At 50.2% G+C, this 21631-nt stretch overlaps 6 protein-coding genes across 6 annotated transcripts; 3 read left to right on the top strand and 3 right to left on the bottom strand.

The window, feature by feature from the left end:
• Nucleotides 1-100: 100 nt before the first annotated feature.
• RPS11A (40S ribosomal protein uS17) lies at nt 101-981 on the bottom strand (the record flags this gene model as incomplete). Its single annotated transcript, XM_043283193.1, has 3 exons — nt 101-169; nt 304-542; nt 807-981. 3 exons carry the CDS (start codon nt 979-981, stop codon nt 101-103), a joined length of 483 nt encoding a protein of 160 aa, XP_043140497.1.
• Nucleotides 982-1346: 365 nt separating this feature from the next.
• Nucleotides 1347-6028, top strand: ACHE_70817A (kinetochore-microtubule binding complex subunit SPC105; the record flags this gene model as incomplete). Its single annotated transcript, XM_043283192.1, has 3 exons — nt 1347-1926; nt 1982-4554; nt 4604-6028. The coding sequence occupies 3 exons, from the start codon at nt 1347-1349 to the stop codon at nt 6026-6028; spliced, it is 4578 nt and encodes a 1525-aa protein (XP_043140496.1).
• A 359-nt stretch (nt 6029-6387) lies between these two features.
• On the bottom strand, nt 6388-9600 carry ACHE_70816S (transcription factor domain-containing protein; the record flags this gene model as incomplete). Its single annotated transcript, XM_043283191.1, has 5 exons — nt 6388-8053; nt 8105-8777; nt 8833-9230; nt 9283-9416; nt 9487-9600. The coding sequence occupies 5 exons, from the start codon at nt 9598-9600 to the stop codon at nt 6388-6390; spliced, it is 2985 nt and encodes a 994-aa protein (XP_043140495.1).
• A 1842-nt stretch (nt 9601-11442) lies between these two features.
• ACHE_70815A (uncharacterized protein) lies at nt 11443-12508 on the top strand (the record flags this gene model as incomplete). Its single annotated transcript, XM_043283190.1, has 2 exons — nt 11443-11552; nt 11608-12508. The coding sequence occupies 2 exons, from the start codon at nt 11443-11445 to the stop codon at nt 12506-12508; spliced, it is 1011 nt and encodes a 336-aa protein (XP_043140494.1).
• A 1339-nt stretch (nt 12509-13847) lies between these two features.
• ACHE_70814A (bZIP transcription factor) lies at nt 13848-15340 on the top strand (the record flags this gene model as incomplete). The annotated part of the gene is made up of 2 exons (XM_043283189.1): nt 13848-14130; nt 14769-15340. 2 exons carry the CDS (start codon nt 13848-13850, stop codon nt 15338-15340), a joined length of 855 nt encoding a protein of 284 aa, XP_043140493.1.
• A 4537-nt stretch (nt 15341-19877) lies between these two features.
• On the bottom strand, nt 19878-21094 carry PIL1 (Eisosome component PIL1/LSP1 family protein; the record flags this gene model as incomplete). The annotated part of the gene is made up of 4 exons (XM_043283188.1): nt 19878-20497; nt 20549-20732; nt 20781-20914; nt 20977-21094. 4 exons carry the CDS (start codon nt 21092-21094, stop codon nt 19878-19880), a joined length of 1056 nt encoding a protein of 351 aa, XP_043140492.1.
• Between the last annotated feature and the right edge of the window lie 537 nt (nt 21095-21631).

The following is a 21631-nucleotide window of genomic DNA, read 5'->3' as shown; positions in this document are numbered from 1 at the left end:
AATCCCAACCCGTGAAATAGAATTTCGCCTATATCCAGTCATGCCGCTTCCCTAGGTTTTTATTTCCCTCTCAAAGCACCCCCATCATCCATCGACGCGCTTAGAACTTGTTGAACGCCTTGACGGCCTTACCGGTGCGGGGCAAGACACGGAGGGTGTTGAAGCGGACCTGCAAAGAATAGTATTAGCCTCCATTCGTACCACACATGACAAGCAAAACCCTCTAGCCACATCGCAATATCCATAGATGTCGAATTACGGTTGCCACTCGAGGGCCGAGAACAGTCGGAGGAAACCACATACAGTCTTGGAAAGAGGACGGCACTGGCCGACGGTAACCCAGTCACCCTCCTCAACACGGAAAGCGGGCGAGACGTGAGCAGCAAGGTTCTTGTGCCTCTTCTCGTAACGGTTGTACTTGGGGACGTAGTGGAGGTATTCACGGCGGATGACGATGGTACGGTGCATCTTGGTTGAGACGACACGGCCAGTGAGGATACGGCCACGGATGGAGACAAGACCGGTGAAGGGGCACTTCTTGTCTGGGAAGAATTAGCATTTCGTTTGCAAAGTCCGCGCGATTCACATTGCTTGATCTCGAAATACTGGACATGAGACGACAGTTGGAGGACGCTGATTTTTCTTTTCTATTTTCCCGGTCGCACTCGTTCTTCCATTTCAGTTCTTTTAGCGCGAATCCGAGGTCCGCGATCTCCAAATGCCGCTCTCATTCCATCTCCGCAAGGATCAAAGCCATATTGCGAACTCCGGAAAAATCGTAGAAAATCAACGTAGGTGCCGCATACCGATGTAGCTGCCCTCAATGGCGGTCTTGGGGGTACGGAAACCAAGACCAACGTCCTTGTACCATCTCCGGCCCTGGCCAACCTTCTTGCTCTTCGCCTTGCTCTTGGAGTTAAGGAAGATGTGAGGCTGCTTCTGGAACGCACGTTCCGACTGGACGGTCAACTCGGTCGCCATTGTTGCGAGAATTCAGTTCGACGGGGAGAACAAAGTCGAAAATTCGTCGCGAAGAGGGGGGTGTCGGGGCCTGCGGTCGATGTTAGTTTGAAGATTTATTCGACCGTAGCGGATAATATTGAGTGTGGTTGGTGAGTGTGCGATGGAGGCGCTAGTCCCAATCGGGAATGGTGGATTTCGGCTAGGGCTTTTTTTGGTTTGTTTACATCCGGCGATCACATGAGCAACGGGGGGGGGGGACGCGCTGGCGGCGGAGTTTACGGAGGTTATCGCTACGACGGTTGCGTCGTTCTATTGTCTTTAGAAGAATCTATACGGGAATACTCATTGAATTAATCTCTTCCTATGCTCTTCTCATCCTAACCATGGCGTCCAGAGGTGACTCCGCGGGGTCCGTCCGACCGCGATCTCGTCGCTCTATCGCCCATGTACCCCGATCAAGACTGACGTCGACCATCGACAAGGAGAATTCCACCACAGACATTGGCGCAATTCAACCGCCTGGCAACTCAGCAAAGGCCGCAGGAAAAGATAAGAAGTCCCGTAGCAAGAGTCTGGGCCCTGGTGGTCTAGATGCGCTACAGAATTCCAACGGCAACCGACGCAAATCTACGACCGCGTTTCCTGTCAAAGGCATCCTCAAGCCTACCGTACCCGTTTCGCCTGTCCAGAACATCCCTAGTTTCGAAGAAACTCGCAAACAGACCCCTGCTCGCGGCTCTCAGCACAATGAGGGAAACAATCAGGAGAAGGAGGGCTTGTTGATTGACCTTGATACCCCCGCACGGCCTCCGGATTCTGAACTTGAGAACACTGCCAATCCTTTCGATGACTTTAATGCCTCATCAGCGATCGCTGCTGCTAGAGAACGGGAAGAGAAGGAACAGAGAGAAAGAGAGCGGAAAGCGATTCTTGAGCAAAGAGAAGCACGCCGGAAGTCAATGGGTTCGTTACCATGTCATTTGCGATACTTACCTGAGCTAACCGTAACGCACCATAGCAAATCGCCGTGTATCCTTTGCTCCGGAAGCGACACTACATACCTGGAATGTCGTCGAGATTCCCGATGACTCGACTTCGTCTTCTACATCGAACTCTACTAGACGCGCCTCGTCCACGCCCAACGCTGAGAGGCAAGAGCCTCAAGACGTTCCTCAGCAGAATGACCCTCCATCTTCTCCCTTTGGTGACGCGGATTCCGACATTGCCTTCTCGCCCGTTCAATACCCAGACCTGCAAGAACTTGCCAATCGTCCAGCAACCGCTGGACCTTACGAAGGCTCTCATGATCTTTCGTCGAGCCCCTTTAGCGGTAGTTCCGCAGATGGCAGTGATGACACTGGAGTGCAGAGTGTGGCCAGGGATGACGATGACGACGAGGACGATTCGGTTTCTGATGCAGGCTTCGATGCTGAGAGCACTGCGATGAGTATGGATGATATCACTGCTCGAACAGCCGAGTCTGCATCCAGCAGTAGCTCTGCCCGACTCAACGAGGCTCTACGGCAGGCCGCCCAAGAAGCTGGGACGAAATCCGTCGACTACGAGGATAACGATGACATGTCGATGGAGATGGCCACTCAAGAGATCACCGGCGCCTTTCAACCTTGGATCAAGAAGGGGGAGAGACAAAGCTTTGATTGGGACGACATTAGTGCTGCACATGATCAAGAGAATGTCAACCCGTCTAAGGGATACAATGAAGATGCTCAAGAAGATGGTGCTGATGATGAGGAAATGAGCATGGATGTTACGAATGCCATCGGAGGAATCCTGTCCAAGCAGCCGAGTCGCCGCCAGAGCACAGCTCGCCGTCAATCAAGTGGCACGGAAACGAATTACGATGAACAGACTATGGAGTTCACGAACGTGGTCGGTGGTATCGCGCAACCAGCCTCACCTGCAAAGTCATTGGGTGCGGACAGCAATGCGGACGACGAGGAAATGACCATGGAGTTCACGTCGGTTGTCGGTGGTGTTCTCAACAAAAATACTTCCGCTGACGAAGAACCTCACACTCCACGCGGTGCGGTGCCAAACTTCGCCGACTGGAATAACGAGGAAGAAGATGCGGAGGATATGGACATGGAGATGACCGGCGCAGTTGGCGGAATACTGCCACCCATTGAGGAGCGAACTGAACCTCAGGATGACGACCAAACCGCGGGCATGGATGTCACGGCCGCTATGGGAACTATTCTGCCATCTGAAGTCGAACAACATGGCAAAGATCAGGAGAACCAGGAAGTGGATAACGAATCAGACTCTGGACAACTTGGAAGCTCACCCTTTCAAGAACAGGTCCGACAGTCACCTGCCAAGTCTCCTCCTAAATCTCCCACCAAATCTCCGAAATCGCCTGCACCTTTCACAATTGCTGCTGAGAATGGTAGCCCTGACCTAGCGAGCGTGAGGTCTCGACGGACAAGACAAAGCTTGGGGCGCGCACCGTCAAAAACACCAACACCTCAGCCATCACCGTCTGAAGAACAAACGACTCCGTCGAAGCAATCAGCACTTCAGGCTACTCAATCCTCGACCCCTCTGAAGACACCGCCCTCAGGAAATGGGCTCTTCCAACCGAAACACCAAGAGACTGCCAACCAGCCCAAGTCTCCTGCTACAGCTCTCTTCGAGCACAATGCGGCCACGGGGCAGTCAACGCCTCAATTCATCCTTCGGCCTCAGAAACGGCGCTCGTCCGGACTCGGAATTGACAAAGAAGGGTTGGGCTCCCCTCGTGTGGCAGAAATGCTCGACAAGCGCCGATCCATTGGTGACGAAGCTTCTCAGTTCATTCCCCAAGAGCAGCCAAAGCAGGGCGGCGTGCGCTTTGAAGATCCGCTGAAACTCCAGGAAGAGGTCGACCGTGAGCGTGAAGAGGAGGAAAACCGGGAAGACGGTCATATCCCACCATGGCAACCAGGCGAGCGAGATGCTACCTCGAATCTCAAGGACATGATCTCAAGCCTTACCCCGAAGAAGAACAAGCTTAAGGGCCGAAAGAGCTTGCACGTGGGTGCTGCTAAGGGTGTTCTCGGAAAGCGCCCGAAGGAGTTGGATGAAAGCGACGATGAAGAGGGATCTGATAACACACCCAAGCGTTTGAAGGGTCGTGAGGCTAGCCCGGTGAAGAACATTAGACTTCCCGCGCATCCAGCCAAGGATGAACCTACTGGGCGTTTGGCATTTTCGCCCCCTCAGAAGCTCTTTGGTTCGCCGACCAAGGGCAGTACTACACCCATCCAGGAGCCCAAGAACGTGGCATTGAGTCCTTTGAAAGATGCATCGGGGTCATTCAACTCTGCGGCCGACGAGCCAGCGGAGGAAGAAGTTGCCAAAGAACCCGAGCAGAAATTCGAGCCTATCCCGCTGCAGGACTTTTTGAATATGACCAACATCCATTTCATGGAACTCACGACTACGAAGAGGCGGCATACCACCGCGCCTGGAAGTGCCAGTCGAAGGTCATCAGTTAGACGATCCGGCGAGGGAGCATCCAAGCCTGCTACTTTTGAGGACTGCGTTGCTGCTGGATTCTGCACCGTGCCGATGCTCGAGCTTTATCAGCATGTGAGTATTCTTGTTCGGCACATATCGACATGTTACTAACTGGATGCAGTCCTGCCGCGAGTTGAAGTCGTACATCTCCGAAGGAAGACAAGTCATCCGGTCCATCGAAGCTGAGACGTATGCGGAGAACCCGCCGCTATTCCGCGAATATATGGCGGCTCCTTCAGACATACGCTCGATCATGGACAACCAATTTCGCAACGTCAAGACCCACGCTCGATTGCTTAGCAAGGCTACATGGTACGAGTGGCGGATGAAGCTCCTCGAGGGCTTGAAGGAGGGTCTTAACCGGCACGCCGACGAAATGAAGGCCGATGATGAAGTCTTGGCCAAGCACGAAGCGGTCCTGAACGGTGTCGTGCCTGGACTTGTCGAGAAGCACTCGTCACTTGAGCAAGAGGCTACGTCCTTGCAACAGCTCGCCGACGAGATGGAGAACTGCGACCAGGACGAACTGCGATCTGCACGAGAAAAAATTGCCAGCATCGAGGACGAGATCGAATTGAAGAAGCAAGAACTCCAAGAACTCCAAACAGAAGTCCAAGGAAAGACCGACACTGTCGAAGCCGGAACAGAACTGAAAGCCCAATTCATGGCACAAATCCAAGAAGCAGAACGAGTCAAGGAAGAATGCCGCGGCTGGAGCGCAAAGGAAATCAACGAGTTGAAACAGTCCGTTTCGAACATCGAACGACAAACCGGATGGTCCATCATCTCCGCCAGCGCGTCCTCGTCCGGAGATCCTTCATTAACCATGTCCTACCGCAACCAACTCCAGCTCAGTTTCCATCCTCGCGCATTCTCCACCGGCAATCCCTCCAACATGCCTCTAGACCTCCGCTACGCCCCCGGCGCCAACGACCGCAAGAAATCTTCAACATCCACACCCCTTCTCACCCCCATCGCCTCGCTCGTCCTCAAGTCTCTCCAAAAACACCTCAACAGCATCACCCAATCCATCATTGCACCGAAACACATGCTCCGCTTCATCTCCAAAGCCTGGGACCTCGTCCTTGACCTGGAAGAAGAAACACGCATGCTTGAGTTCTGCGGCGTGACGAAGCTCAAACTCCTCGAGGTTGAGGACGCGCCCTCCCTCCGGGCGCGGTGTACCATCCTCGGTACCGTCTCCCCATCCTCAAAGGTATCCAAAATACCCACAAAGAAGGGCCAGGCCAACTCCAACAGCAGCAGCGGCAGCGGCAACGGCACCCGCCGCATCGACATCGACTTCGCCGTGAAGACATGCATCAACACCGCCGGCGATGGCGATGCCATCGGCGCCATGGACCTCGAAACAGACGTCCTCGCGAGTAAAGTCTACGGATTCGGCTCTGGGAATGAAAGTGGTATCTCCGAAGCTCAAATGAAGGATATCCTTGCGAATGAGATTGGTGAGAAGAAGGGCAAGTTGCAGCTTGGGAATGGGGTTTGGAGTCGGGCTGTGAGGATGCTTACGGGGACAGTTTTTTAGTTGTTTCTGATGTTGGTTCGGTTAGGCGTTTGTTCATATTGCATTTTATATTTGGTATTTATTAGGGATGGTTATGGGGGCGTTAGCTGGCTTGGGTTGGTCGGTCTGGTTGATTCCCTGGGTTGAGGTATTCGGTTCATTCATTTGTTTATAGTCAACGGTTTATACTGATTATCATATATCCATTTTGACTCATTCATCAAGTCATTGATACTGTTTATTCATATCACTACTATTCTCATATTCACATATTGACATTTGACATTACTGTATATTCTATTCCATCCGCTAACCCCTAAATAACGCCCTATCCGAGGGGAAGTTAAAAACCAGCAAACCCCCCAAACCAAACCACATTATCAATAACCTGCGCCGGCGTTCTGCGCATCCATAAACTGCTGATACAGCTGATGCTGCTGCTGACCCTGGTTCAAATTCTGCATCTGAGCTTGGGCTTGAGCTTGAGCTTGAGTCCCGTAGTCATAGCCCATGATGTTTCCGCTATCTATGGCGCTAGTAGTGGGTGTAGTGGGTGTTTGTGGGACTGTCGCGGGGCCGGGCCCGGGGCCAGGGTTTATTCCCAATCCTGGTGTTGAGAGGTCGAATGGATAACCTGCATTTGCATTGGTGGTTGTACCAGTGCCGGTGCCAGGGCCGGGGAGTATACCTGGCGGCATACCGTTCAGGAACTGATTGAACTCCCAATCCGCCGTAAGTGGTATCTGCCATAGATTTGGGGGTGGAGGGACGAAGCAGGGTCCTGCTCCTGTTGCTGTGCAGTTGTCGGTGGGTGTGGGTGTGGCGGTGCAGGGGTTAGGATCGGAGTTCGGGTTCGAGAAGGGATATAGGTGATCGGTTGATAGTGTTTGCGTTGGTGTTGGGGTGAGGTTTGTAGGGAAGAGGTTGTTGGTGGGGTTTATGTAGAATTGGGTGTTTGTTGTAGTGGTGTAATTGGGACTCATATGGTCTGCCATTGCTTGACACGGTTGGTGGTAGTCGTTATTATGAGCTTCGGGGCCAGCAAGACCATTCGCAGCAAGGCTATGCGGCAAATTCTCAACCCGTGCGATATTCATCTCCATATTCACATTCGACGCCGGAGACGTAACATAGCCCGAATCCTGACACTGCAGACCCTGCGTACACGACGACGAGGTCGTCTTATTATGCCCATGATCTGGCCCCGAACCCGGCAGCGGCGACTGCGTTGCAGACACAGAATTGCGATATTCGAAACTCTCCCCCGCCCTTTCATACCTCTCAATACTTGCCCGTGCAATACGCTCGAAATTCGCACTCATCTGCGCCATGAACCGTGCGTATTTACACGAGCCGTCGGCGGGAATTAGCGTTCCCAGGAACGTGGAGGCGATGTTCAGGAGGTTCACGTCTTCTTTGGCTTTGGGGTGGCGGCTGTCCTCCATTACGTGTGCGAAGATGGTTATCACGGCGAGGAAGACGTAGTAAAGTAGGGACCATATCCAGGCAATGTCGCCCCATGGTAGGCTGTTCACGAGCTTTAGGGTGTCCCGGGCGGCTTGGAGGCAGATGGTTGCGGATGCGGCGGAATTGTTCGCAATGAGCCGTAGATCAGAGGCTTTTTGCCTTTCCGGGGGGATGTGTCGAGCGTGGATAAAATGGACAATCAACGGAATGCGATGAACCATAATTAACGAATTGTAATAAACAAGTCGAAGACCAGCCGTCGCAAACCCAAACAGAAAATCTTCTCCTGCTGGCTTCATCTTCAACTGGAGGTCGAAGATGCCGTTTTTCTTCCACTCTTCTAGCTCTGCGTTCAGTTCATTGATGATTTGGAAGATCTCGCCGACGGAGCGGTTGTCTAGGGCTTTGGTGCAGTTGAGTTTGCAGCAGATGCGGCCTTTTATGACGGTTAGGCGGCAGAGTTGGCGGAAGAAGGATTGGAAGTTATCTACTAGGTGGTCGTCGTCTTCTTCGGAGGGAAGGTCTACGTCGAAGTCGTCGACGTGTTGGGTTGGTGCGCTTCCGGACCGAACACATGTACTACTAGAGTTAGCACGAGGAATGACAAATGAAGTGGGAAAGAAGGGCTACCTTTGGTCAAGGATATACGCAATCCAGAAAACCCTCTTCCTTTGCTCCTGCTCAACAGGCGAGAAGTGGGGTCTCGGGAGATCCCTATGAAGTCCCATCCGATGACACGACCTCATAGCTGCCGTGATAATTGGTAATGCCGACTGAGTACCCGAGTTGCCTCGAAGGAAAAGCGCCATGCCCAACAGCGCCTGTATACTCAACAGATCAGTTCGTCGAAGAGTCAACTCAACAAAGACCGACATGGCGTTCTTGAAGTACATCCAAGCTTTCTCTTTATCCTTTTCTGGTTTCAGGCTGTTCGAGAATCGGTATTCATAAGCCAAGGAGAGAATTATGTTTATATTGGCCCAGCGGGCGGCATCATCGCACGTTTGTTGCGTATATTGCCATTCCACCAGGCGCATGAACGATTCCTCATGGTAGAGAGGGAATAGTCGGTTCAAGGTACGAAAGTAGTCCTTCATTAACGAGAACACTTCTGCTCTTGACGGGAGCGGTTTGAAGACTTGCGAAGCAAACAGATCGTGGAACACATCTGGCCGCCAGTAATCCCAAGGGCTATCTTTATTCGAATCGGTGGTCAAACAGTTGAGGAATTTGACGTCGCCGGTCTTTTCTTTGATCCATTCTATCCCTTGTCGCGATAGAATGGACATGAAGGAAGATCGTCCTATGGCCAGTCAGTGCCCGGCAGCATCGTAAGATATGGTAGGTCCTGCACAAACCATAGTATCGAGACTCCTCTCTATCATCTGCCCTGAGAACCGGAACATGCTGGAGGTCACTACAACCAGTAGCTGAATGCCTGCGCTCATGATGGGTAGACGAACGCTTGGGTCCGAGTGGAGGGCACGAGCTTCGATCAAGGTTGCCAGTCGTAGAGCCTAACTTTTGGCCCGTCAACGCATGATGTCGTGGTTGATTATCCGATATGACACCCCAATCTGCCGTTTCAGAGATATCCTCGTTTCGGCCATTATCATGCTCGCTTTCGCTGTCCGGCTGGTCTGCCTCGCCGTCAACGAGTTCGTTCCGGGCACTCTCCTCATCAAGAAGACCAGCTGCCTTGAGCAAAGACTCGGTCCTTCTCACGCGTTCTTCCAGTTCCTTTACGTATTGCGATCTGGTTTCGCTTAGCGTTATTGCTTGCCACTGGTAGACTGCGGTGGCGGTACCTCTTGAGATTCTCTCGTTTCTCTCTTCTTGTGGTATAGTTGCATCTCGTGTTACGGCGCATACATTGTACACAGGTAGTATTGGATCCTTCGAGTTCGCATTTTGTCTTCTTCTTGTGGCACATGTCGCACGTCTATATGAAAGGAAGAAAGATTTAATTTACTATTATATCCTCTATCATGTCAAAGGGACCAGGCTCTTACCAATGCATTGCGCCTTCGGGGAAGAGGCCCATGGCCCTTGATATTTGGTGCTGCGCTCTTTGGCACAAAGCGCCTATCCTGAGCGGTCCCAAGTCCGGGGGTTGGGTTTTGCATGGTTTCTCAACCAAGCAGTTGCTATTCTGCGGTCATGGGCAGGCGGGTCATACCGATTTGCGGTGGTTTGGCAGATTGGATTACTGGATCTAAAAAGAAAGACAAGTGAAATGGCAAATAATAGCAGTGAAAAAGTGAGATAAGCCGAGCAACCGAAGTATTTCCCCAGATCAAAGCTGACTATCTGATATCTTGCAATTTCAGCAGTGTCGCAATCTAGATAGCTCAACAACCTATGGCAGTAGCGTTCCCACCTGTATGGGGTATGATTGTAGTCCAGAACAACGTAAAAGTGAGATGGCAAATCGAGAATGGAGAATAGAATTGGATGGACAGCGGAGCCGTCATTGACAGCCATCATTCAAGGACATTAGTAATCCTGTATTCGGAACGTCGGCCCCAACATCTCCGGGTCTCCGTATCGGTCCCTGGAAATTCTCCAGATCTGGACTTGACGAGGAACATCCGATGGCCAGGAGATTTTTTTTTTTCTCAGTGGCGGATCGTCAGAAGGAAAAGAAAGGAAATTCCTAGCGTTTGGTCAATCGGAGGCGTTTAGAATACTTGGAACGGAGCCGGTGTCGGGCCAATCCGATAGGCGTAGTTTGTGCAGAATATATACCCTGTCTGGATGATTCCTGCCAGTCTTATAGTCTGTACTCTGTACTCTGTAGCAGATCTGGTTCTCTGCTTGAGGCATACAAAAGTACTACCATGTACTTGCTCCTGACTCGGGCACATCGACGTCCGGAATGCTAGAGGTTCACCTGATGTTCGTCAGTCGAAGAAAGATCAAAACGATCGATTGAGACCCTTAAACAACCCTACCAGATATCATGTCAGCATGGTGTCCACTATTCATATTCAACGCCAGTCATCCTCCTAACTCCGTACGAAAATTCCGGGTCTGCGCAGCGGCGATTGACGAATTTAAGTACGGAGTAGTGAAGCAGCCATTGTCCTGCTTTCAAAGAAGCAAGGAATCTCGCAGTTGGATTGTTTTTAATTGTTCGATTGAAATGGGAGGATTGGTGTGAATTGATGAACTGATCTCCTGCGTGCGAGCGAGATATTTTCTTGGCGGGGATATCCCAGTGATGCCTGATATGTCAGGCCGTAATATCTGCTCCTCGTTGCATACACTAGACCAGCGAACTGTCTTTTCTATATTGTGAAGTAGTCAATGAATGATCAATGATGGTATCTCAGAGATTATCCCAGATCACTGGAGAGCCCCTATCTATATTATTAACTAAGAACGACTCGTACAGAGACTCGGTTGCCCCGAGATTCCTGAGGCGTATCAGATGGAGTTTGGCAATAAGCAGAAAATCTGCATTGCCTGTAGAAACATTCATGAGCAGGCAATGTTTCACCGTTATAAGATTCATTGGTGGTTCCCAAGTAGCATCGATGACAAACAAGTCCATTTCCCGAATATATATCGAGGTGTTCATTCAGAGAGTATTTTTGCGATGCTAGGTTCTATGATACGCAAGGGCCACTAATTTCGCAAAAAGCCGAAAAGCATACTGATGGAAACCAAGAACTTATCATCAAGAGACCAATAACTTTGAAGACCGGACCGAATCATTCTTACCGACGTTCACCAATTGGAATCACCATCATGTGCTCCGAGTACGGAACACAGAGCAAGGATCATAAAAACTAAAAAGCTCCAATGCATGCCAGATCTCCAACAAGGATAATGATGTATAACTAACTAACTTATACTGCTGGCTGACAAATCGCCATTAACCCCGCAATCCAATACATCCCCGTTTTATAATCGAGCACTGCTCAAACGGTTCGAGTCAAACAGTACGGGTAAAGATTGCCACCATGCGCTCCGTGTCGGTGGGGATTCTCTCCATTGGAGAAATGGGGCTTGGTATCGCGAAGCTTTTGAAAGCCCATGGATATCGTGTTCTCACCGTAGGTGAGGGTAGAAGGTACTTGTATACTGTCAACCCCATTGCTCGCGACGTTGCATTTAACATAGCCTAGTGAGCATACTCTAGCCCGAATCCGGGCAGCGTCGATCGAATCTTTACAATCTGATGAGGAACTGGTGGTATCCTCGGACTATATCTTATCCATCGTACCTCCCAGAGATGCGCTTACTACGGCTCGTCGAGTTGCAACTGCAAGCCAGCTCCCCAGCACGAGTACGAAACGACAAAGCATTGAAGACACCGATGGACTGCTCACACGACGTCAACCCTACTATCTCGACCTGAACGCCATCTCAGCTCGCCTATCAGCCGAAGTGGGTTCTCTGTTTGCGGGGAATCAATCCGCGTTATGTCACTACCTCGATGGAGGAATCATCGGACCCCCGCCATCCAATGACTCGCCAAAAGCACACTGGACGAAACCCAGTCTGATAATCTCGGGTGACGTGGAGCTTCCCGCCTCATTCCCCAGACTGGCAGAAGTGCTGAACATGAAGTTGGTGTCTGCCAAGATTGGTGCGGCATCGACATTGAAACTCTCGTTTGCTGCCCTGACGAAGGGACTCACCGCACTTTCAATCTTGTCGTTCTCCACGGCGCAGCGGGAATCGTTGCTTCCGGAGTTGCTGAAGCATCTGGACGAGTATGCTCCGGCTGTTGGATCTACGGCTAAAAAGGGGGTTGTTGGGATGGCGCCCAAGGCGTATCGGTGGGTGGACGAGATGCAAATGATCGGAGAGGCATTTGACACCGAGGGACACTGGGACGGAATTGGAGCGGGGGTTTATGATAGTTTCGCGGAGGTGTATCGGAGCATTGCGGAGGATACGGTGTTGAAAAAGGAGAAGACGGGAGATCGCAGGAGAGGAACAACGGTTGAAGATGCAGCGGAAATCATAAGCAGTGGCCGGGAAGACTCAATGAAACAAGAGAAAGTGAGGAGTACAGAGTAAAAGAGTAGTAAATACGGAGCCACGCGAGTTATGGCCGACCACATGCAGGCAGACCAGCACGGACGAGGTTTAAGTCCGAGACTGGGGTTGAACGGGACCTCAATGATGTCAGTGCTAGACCGTACCATAGAAAAGACAAAGTACTTGTGCCTTAGTCTACCTTAGCGAGAGCAGTGAGTTGTACAATTCGATGCTTCTTGTCCCGCCGTGGAGCGCGGGGAGAAAAAACAAAAGCAATACAGGGTGTTACAAATCCGCGTCATGAGAACGGCAGGAAGAGCGGTTAGTACCGGTAATCGGGAGTAATACCAGAGGAGACTCAAAAGCCAACCAGAAGAACAAAAGAACATTATTCAAAACAGACGCAATGGTTGTGTGGAGCAGAGCATTGAACCTGATTTCCTGTTCAGGAGACACGGCAGAACATTGTTAGTAGTTAGGGAGAGACGGCCGTATATCAATCGGGATTCACCTCGGTCAACATCGTTCCTCTCTTTCTTCCTCTACTACTCGTACACCTCGACCTCGACCATCCCATTCCACTTTATATTTTGTTTTAATCTCTCATCATCCTTATCGGTTCTTAATCCTTAATCCTTCTCAATTACGCTATACCAAAGCGGTGTATCATCCTCGGCTTGTGACTGGCGAACCAGGGCGCGCGATCACGACATTTCTCCATTCCATCAGATCATCAATTAGCCTCGAGGGCTTGAGACGATCACTGTCTATACCCAGTCTCCCAGTGCTCTGCTGCGTCTCTCGTGTCTTTCTCCTGGACGCTCTGGTCTCTGTCATCCCATTCCGGCTTCTCTCCCATTCGTCGCGTCCTTCTCTACGCTCCATCCGCCGTCCGTTTCATCTCCGTCCATACAATCCTATTTATTACTCTTAATTGCTATTCTCCGAACGCTCTACGATTCCTATTGCGTACGTGGCTGGCCCATTCTATTCCGCGTTAGTTCAATTGTGCCGCAAGAGCCCAGGCGTGAAAGTGTGGTGTGAGTGAAGGTCCGATATAATTCTTTGCGACAAGTCACCTTCCATCCATCTGCAACTATTTTCATTCGTACTTGTATTATTTTCCGATTTTTATTTTGCCCCTCTCATCCGAAGCTTTGGCACGTCTTGGGTAGATATTTTTTTTCTTGTGTTGGTGTCGTTTTTACCTTTTTTCTCCTTTCTCCTCCCCCCGACGCCTATCGAAAAACCGGACAGAGAAAGGATTTGAGGGGAGTGAGATTAAAAAAAGAAAAACGAGAAAGGCACCATCCGAAGTGCATACCTAGTTCCCCTGCTATTGTCTCTTTCTCTATCTCTCCGACATCCACCAGTCATTATGGCGGACGAGCAACAACAGCAGCACCTTCCCCGTCAATCTGCGCCCAGTTTTGACAGATTGGAAAATTTCAATTTCCTCCTTTCTCGTCACGACCCTGCCCTGGCTAAGAGTCGCCATTATTCCTTTGACGCCGATTCGACCGGTCTGGCGCCACCACCGCTCAATAACAGCGTGAGCATGGATTACGACCAAACGGAAGGCATGGGGGGTCTTTCAGTCAGTTCTTATGAGTCGCTCGAGGACGAGCGCAGTTCCTTGGATCTCAGAGGTTATCCCTATGGTAAGTCTGTGCTTTTTTTTTTTTATACTTGTTCTTTTTCTATGATTTCAGAAGTTGCATTTGTTGCGCCATCGCCCTGGGCTATGGTTCGTTTCGTGCAGTGCATCGAGATCGATGGCAGCATCAGAGCTTGTGCTGAGGCCATTCGGTCTGTCTGACTTGTCCATTGCTGTCTGGGGAAAGCTTCGTCTGAGTTTTAATATCCCCCCTATTGCGTGCCATTCCCACGTGTCTTTCCATTTTCAGTTGCTTCATGGGTTCTAGCAGGCCGACCAGCTCAACTGCATACTTCCTGACTCGTTTCTCTCTATCGTCTGTACTTTTTTCCCTGTTTAATTTTCTGCCTGCCATGATCTCATCGCCCTCTGCGCTTGCTCATATCGCAAGGCGTCGGGCGATGCAGAGTACTGGTGGTTGAGCACGCAATAGCGTACCCCAATGACACCGTCGAGAAACCCCGGTGTTATCCATCGCTTATTCGCGCTTCTGTCTCCTGCTGCTGTTGATCAACCGCACCCTCTATCCGGGGGATGTCCTTGAAGAGCTTGCTTCTGTCGATATATTATCATCTCATCACCTCACCTCACTGCACTGTTTAATCACACCTTATCTAAACCGTCACTTACACCATCCAACAGCCGACAAATCCATCAACTATTCTCTCCCTACAGACCAAATGCTCTCGTACTCGGCTCATCCGATATATCCACCAATCCCTTACACTACCGATGATCTGGGCCATGCACCAGGCGCCTTGACGCCTTCTGATGTATCCTCGTCCATCTCACCACCAAACGGCCAGATCGGGAATACCAAGTACAGCACTTCCATTCCCAGCGACCGTATCGCATCCGCCCTTGGGCAAGAAGAACATGCCCGGCATTCTGCCGAAGAAGACCGACGGCGGCGCAACACAGCCGCCAGCGCCCGCTTCCGCATGAAGAAGAAGCAGCGGGAGCAAACACTGGAGCGGAGCGTGCGCGAGACGACCGAGAGGAACGCTGCCCTCGAAGCCCGCGTCGCCCAACTGGAGATGGAGAATCGATGGTTGAAGAACCTTCTGACAGAGAAGCACGAGGCCACTTCTTCTCGTGCGGCCCCATCATCGAATGAAACTCCCGAAAAGAATCAAAAGTCGACCTCGAACGCCACGGGAAGCGGACAAAAACATATTCAGCCAAAAAAGAAGGGCGTAGGGACCGACGCTTGATCGACCCAAACTCAAAAAAAAAAATATCAAAAACCATATCTGGATATCTTTTTCATTATTCCCTTTGGTTTTTATATGCTGCTTACATCTGTTACCATTGCATGTTTGGGGTATTGTTTTCCTTTTCTTACTTATGTACCGGCTGGTGTTGTTTCCTTCTCTGCTCTATTCTTCCTTTTCCCTTTTCTTTTCAGTTTGATTCGATCATCTGGGATGGGATCACATAACGATGTCACGATTTGTGTTTCGTGTTTTTGTTCTGCTGATGCTTGCTTGAATCCGGAGAGCTGAGTTGAGTCTCTACATTGCACGGGGGTATTTTGTTCTTCTCACGGTGCGAGGTTATTATCATTGATTGCCTGTTTCCTTGGTTGATTTTCTTGATTGATCTGTTTACTATGGTCTTGCGTGTATAAAGATGGCTTCGATTTTGATTGGTTCTAATTTGCTATCTGCTTTTGATGGATTGATGGATATACTAGCAGTATCAGATTGAAATGAGTTGTCCACTCTTCAAGAATCTGCACAACTTCGTACTGTGTACGCCTGGTACTGGTAGTACCGAGACAATTTCGGAGTAACCCGAACGACATGGGCTTCAATGTTACTTTCAGCAGCTTGTCATTTGCGGCAAACGTCTTGTGCTCTGCGTGGCTAGTCAAGTCTATGGGAGTGCCCAAGTAAATGCAAGAAAGAAACAATAGTCTATTGTCCTTGTCTTCCGGATGGTGCTGTTCCTCGCATGTGCTGTTTCTTTCTTTCACCTTCACCTCCCTACTTCCCATCTTCTTTAGGCATGTTACTTAGACTGAATGTCTGCTAAAATCAAATCGGATCTATCTACCATCGCGGCGTCCTTTTCATTTACTTGTTTTAGTCAATATGATCACGACTCCGTCTCCATCCCGCGTCCTTTCGACTATGGGCTCATTTTTTCGATTTATCGGATTCTCCGAGTATCAAGTCATTTGGGCTAAGGAACCAACTACGACGTATGCAAGAATCGCACCGACAGTGCCTTCTTGCCTTCCATACTGAGCTGAGTGAGATTCCATGAAAGCCTGAGTCCTCTCACTCATTGCTGCTTGCTGGGTGTTTGATGGTCAATCTGCCATGCAGCTTTGGGAATACAAGCTCAAAACTGGAGTACTGGAAAGTATCACCGAGTTCTGACGGCGGATACTAAGATGCTCCCGATTTCTATGATTGCTGGTCTGCAGACAGAAGCATTGGACTGGAAACGGCCATGTGGCATGGATAGAATCTAATTCTGGCTTAATACAATTGCACAGTAAACATGCACATGCATACAAGAACTGTGAACCCTATTTAAGGAAACGAAGAGATTGATCGACTTTGATGAGCCTTGTTGAGAGGGCCGAGACCCGGCTTATTTACACTCTTCTTCATCGACATGGAGATCCGTTGTTTCGACAAATGAGCCCCTGCCTTCGCGGCAGATTCTACGACTGTTTTCTTGCTCCGTGTCTGCGCCTTCATTTACTGGGATGGTTATGCTCCCGCGCTGTCTTCCTTGGCTCTGGCCTTGTCTCCGTGCTGGTTCTGCGGCTGCCGTCGCCACTAATTCTGCATGCATCTATGAAGGATGGGCATTAATGAAAAGCTGTCAAGTCAAGTGAAACCCTTTCAAACCAGGACAAGCTGGTCAGAGTGGCAGCAATGATGGCGCCCGCAAACCATCGATCATACGCTTTATCCAGTTCTACAGCATGCGCCTCTACGCAATATGTCCTTGACTTGAAGTGCTAACTAGCGAAAATGAAACTGGCCATGAAATTGATGGTGGAAGGAATAAAACCACTGGAGAGAACACAGTCATAACGACTTATGCCAGAGAATCCAACTTCAAGTCCAACTGCTTGGATCGAAAAGATAAACCGCCCAACCATTGCATTATCAGCCCCTAAGTTGGACTAGCTATGATACTCGTTGCCCAAGAGGCCAACTTCTACTGTTCTCAGTGAGCTTAACGTCAATACTGCAGTACCTTGCCGTACGCATGTCCGGCAATACTCCTTAGGCTTGATGAACTTGGTCACGCGTACCTGGAGGATGAGGACTTAAGCTACCGCTTACGAGAAACGATAGCTTCTGTGTTTAGCCAGTTTGTTTTTATTGGGGTGAATACCAAAGGAGCTGCAGGCCTTGCAGACTCATGGGAAACAATCAAGCAGCAATTTACACTATCGAAGGACAGTTCACCAAGCACGTCAACAGACGATACAATGTTCTTGTGCGTGATGACTACCGATAAATCTGTTATCCCTTAACACCCTAGCCCTAACATAACAGGTTGCTGACGGACCAACTAAGCCGTTCAACCAAGGTCCAATAATCACGATATGTACTTTCTGGACCTACCACTTCGAACCACAACAGGCTGGTTAGTGTGGATGATTTTGCTTGCCATTTGGCGCTGTACAGCTCACCTAGATCCATTGATATTTTTCCTGTTTTTAGGATGAGATTTGTCAAGGATGATGGTGCCTCTCACAAGGGACGAGACAAGGTCCAGCAGTGAAGGTATTTCCAAGCAGAAAAAAGACATCTTTGCCATGCAGGTTAGTTAATGAGGGAGACTGTTCAGTCAAATGTGGGGGTGATTGGCTTACTGTCATTATTTTTGCACATAAAATTCCACAGCCCGAGGGAAATGCGAGAAAAGAACTGGAGTTCAAGTACCCACCTCCCATGACCTTGGATGATCCCACTCTGGCGCCCTAAGGTTCTCTCTAATCTTACACAAGTCATCCAACCAGTCCTGCAATAACAGCATGTCCCGATCGGCATCGGATCTTAGAGTAAGATCACCATCAAACGGACAGATTACCTGCTATAAGAATAGCGCCTGGGCGCTTGCCAGCTTCTCCAGAGGAGTGTTTGCCAACTGTGGTTGCTGCTTCAGCTCGTTCAGACTTTGGCAAAGAACTCTGAATACCGAAGTTCTACGCTGTTCGTCATGCTGCTGTATAAAGTGCACAGACAGTGAGACAGGACTGTATTGAAACATTTGGCCTTTATACAGATACCTATGCATGCTGGGATAGCCTTTCAGGGTTTGTACAATGAAATGCGCCTTGGTGTTTGGGTCATAGACATGCCGTGGTTCGTATTGTATCTTGTCTGAATTTTAGCAGGGTCATCTTTTCTGACTTTAAGAGGGAGTAACAAACACATATATCAGCCATTTGAACAAAATCAAAACTTGCCGAGTCCCTGTTGATTCTCCTGTTGTCGATCTGCCCGTGGGCACTGCTGATGAGCTGCATGTCACTTAGTGATGTACCTTGGCTGTCTGCAAAGGTTAGGAACGGGTCAATGAATGCATCGAGGGTTGGCAGGCAGGTGGTATCCAGACTGGCTGAAGTGGCCGGGTTAGGTGGAATATCACCAACAAGATTAATTGACGACGACGGCGCAGTAAATCCTGCCCAGGACATAGTGGTCAGTCCAACTCGATCGAAGTCGAAGTCTCTCCTCTGGAAAGCTTCGGCGTATGACCGCTTGGCATAGATACATGGGATCTTTTTCTCCTCGTATCTTGAGCAGATCGGATGCCGCTTGTCGCAGTCTCATTTAGCTTTCACACAGGCGTTGTAGCTCTTCTGCCGCGAGGCGGGGGTGGACTCGGGGACTGGCTCCTCCGCCATAGGTGCTACATCGGTATATTTTGTTAGCGCTATTGTTGTCTATGGAGAGGGCATAGAGCAAGCTGGCGGAGTTCCCCGCGTACAATTCCACCAAACTCCGCTCCGCAAACGGTATGTAGATGAGGTACTATGTACAGAAACAGAACAAGTAATATGTAGCTTTGAGAATATACAGCCATCTCAACTCTACAAATGTAAGAGGTAACTTGACAGGGAAGATGTTGCTGGTTGATATTGAATTAACGAGCTTAGCAGCACCAGGGCCAAGTGTTAAATCAGCGGCGCGAGTGAAAGCCCCAACGCGTCTTTGATATTTTCTAACGACAGTATGTGGTTTGAGAGCCGCTCTTGCTATGTTGGTTCTCTTATCTAGTACAGGCAGGTGCCTGGTATCTGATGCTATCGTCTACAAAACACCTATCATGAGTAATACTCGATTGAAAAGAAACAAGACTAGCATCACTAATCAATTCAATCCACAAATGGTATTACATTATTAATGTAGAAACCCTCGTATGCTCTGCTCAAACTTGCCCAAACCCTGCCCCTTTTTTTTCTTTTGAGATCGTTTTTTGGAATCCGTAGTCGTGACATCATGAATGAACATCAGAATAGTGATACATCGAGGCCATAGGCATAGGCACGGGCACGGGCAAGATGAGCGTCTCGGTCGTGGGGTGTAATTAAGTAGTAATATATAAAGAATTAAGAAAAAGGAGATAATAGAAACACAGAACTCATTGGGGGTGTGACGAAGCAGAACATCAAACATGGGAAAGACATTATAATCCAAAACGTGTATGGCGGTATTATTCGAGTTGGATGGACTCGAGTGTCTTGTTTTTTTTTTTTTTTTCAAGGCATGTCTAGACGACAGAGACCACTGGTGCTCTCTCTTCTTCTCGTCCCCGGGGTGTCTCTCCATCAACGGTGCTGGCGGCCTCCTCACCATCGTCTTCGGGCTGGTAGCCGGGGTGTTGGTCAGCAGGGACCCACGAGTCGCGGTCCTTCAAGGGCTGGTCTTGAGAGGATAGGTCGACTGGCTCACGAGTCCGGGAAGCGTTCTCGCGTTGACGCTGGGAGAGAGTGCGGGAACGGGTAGACAGGTTCGACTTGACAACGGCCTTCGAGGACACCCAGTTGGTCAGGGCATCTTCGCAGTCCTGGATGATGGCCTTGCTGGCGTCGTATCCATCGTAGGCTTGACGGGTTTCGCCGGGGGTGACAGGGGTGTCGTCAACAAGGTCTAGAAGGTGCTTACCGTAGCCGGCAATGACAGCAACCTTCTCACAGTGCTCACGGAGAGCGTCGAACTGGTACTGGAAGGCGGCCTTGAGCTTCTCACGGGTGATGTTGGACAGCTGAGCCTCGGCGACGAGGGACTCGGCCTCAGCACGGACCAATTCCTGCTCGAGAACGACGATGCGAGGCGAGTTGGGGTCCTTATACTTGAGCTTGGCGATCTCGTCGGTGATCTTCTGCTTGCCTGTGACCGGTCAGTACGCAGCGTCCTGGATTCAGGGAAGGGGAAACCTACGGTCGCGGCTAGGCTGGACAGAGGCTTCGATGTTACGAATGCTCTTGATGGTGACACGGTACTGGTCGTACCGGTCGACAAACAAGTCCTCTAGCTCACCAATCTCGTAGAGCAAAACACCCAGCTTATCGGTAACATCCGAGACATCTTCATCGCAGGCCTCACCCCAGATGGAAAGTTGTTGCTGTTATCGTCAGCATATCATCCCTAATCCTTGATAGACAGTACATACGGCAGTCTCCATCCGCTCTCTTGCGACCAACTCCATACTGCGCATGACGTTCTTCTCCATCTTGACCAATTGCGAGAGTTTCCGGGCCAGGTCGGGACCAAAAGCACCGGCGGTGTTCTTACGGAAGGCATGGCCTGCTCGTTCATCACTGTCAGTTTGGTCTGGTCTCAGTCCCAAGAGGTGGATTGATACCTACCCAAGCCACCTTTCCCGAGCCATCTGTTGGTCTTTGTGGTGGACAGTGGAGGGGGAGGGTTCTCGACTTGGGACGCCGTGGGGGCGCGCGATTGGCGCATAGAATAGGTGCGATGCATTGTGGTTGAATCCTCCTTTTTCGACTTCGGCTTCGACTTTGGTAGGAACACGAGGAATCGGACGGTCGGGATAGGAACCGGACGCGAGATCAGGGGTGAACGGCCGGATAAGTAGGGAGGAATGGGAGGAGAGGAGGGGACCCAAGGGAAATAATTGATCGAGGGGACGTCTCAGAGGACCGGTCCTTTGCGCAGAGATGACGTGCAGGAGTCGAGAGGGAACCGGAGGATGGACGGGATGCGACGGAAGAGCCGCGCCGCAAGCGGAGGAAGATCAGTCAAGATAAACGCTGGGGGGAGTTGGGCGGCAATGGCAACAGCCCCGTGACGTCGTCGGCTATATTACCGGATTGAGTTAATATGTGCAAGGAAGTGCAAGCAAGTAATGGTGATGAATTGACTTGAAGAACCATGGATGAAAATGAAAAGGGGAAGGTCGTATTTAACATGGCCAACTAGTCTTATTTTTCTGGCTTTTCCCCTTTTGGGCGGTGGTTGGTGACGCCGACGTCATGGTTGGGAACATGATGTCATGCG

The sequence above is a fragment of the Aspergillus chevalieri genome, chromosome 7 (assembly GCF_016861735.1).
Source record: "Aspergillus chevalieri M1 DNA, chromosome 7, nearly complete sequence".
Classification (NCBI taxonomy): Eukaryota; Fungi; Ascomycota; class Eurotiomycetes; order Eurotiales; family Aspergillaceae; genus Aspergillus; species Aspergillus chevalieri.
This window is presented reverse-complemented; position numbering and strand designations above follow the sequence as displayed.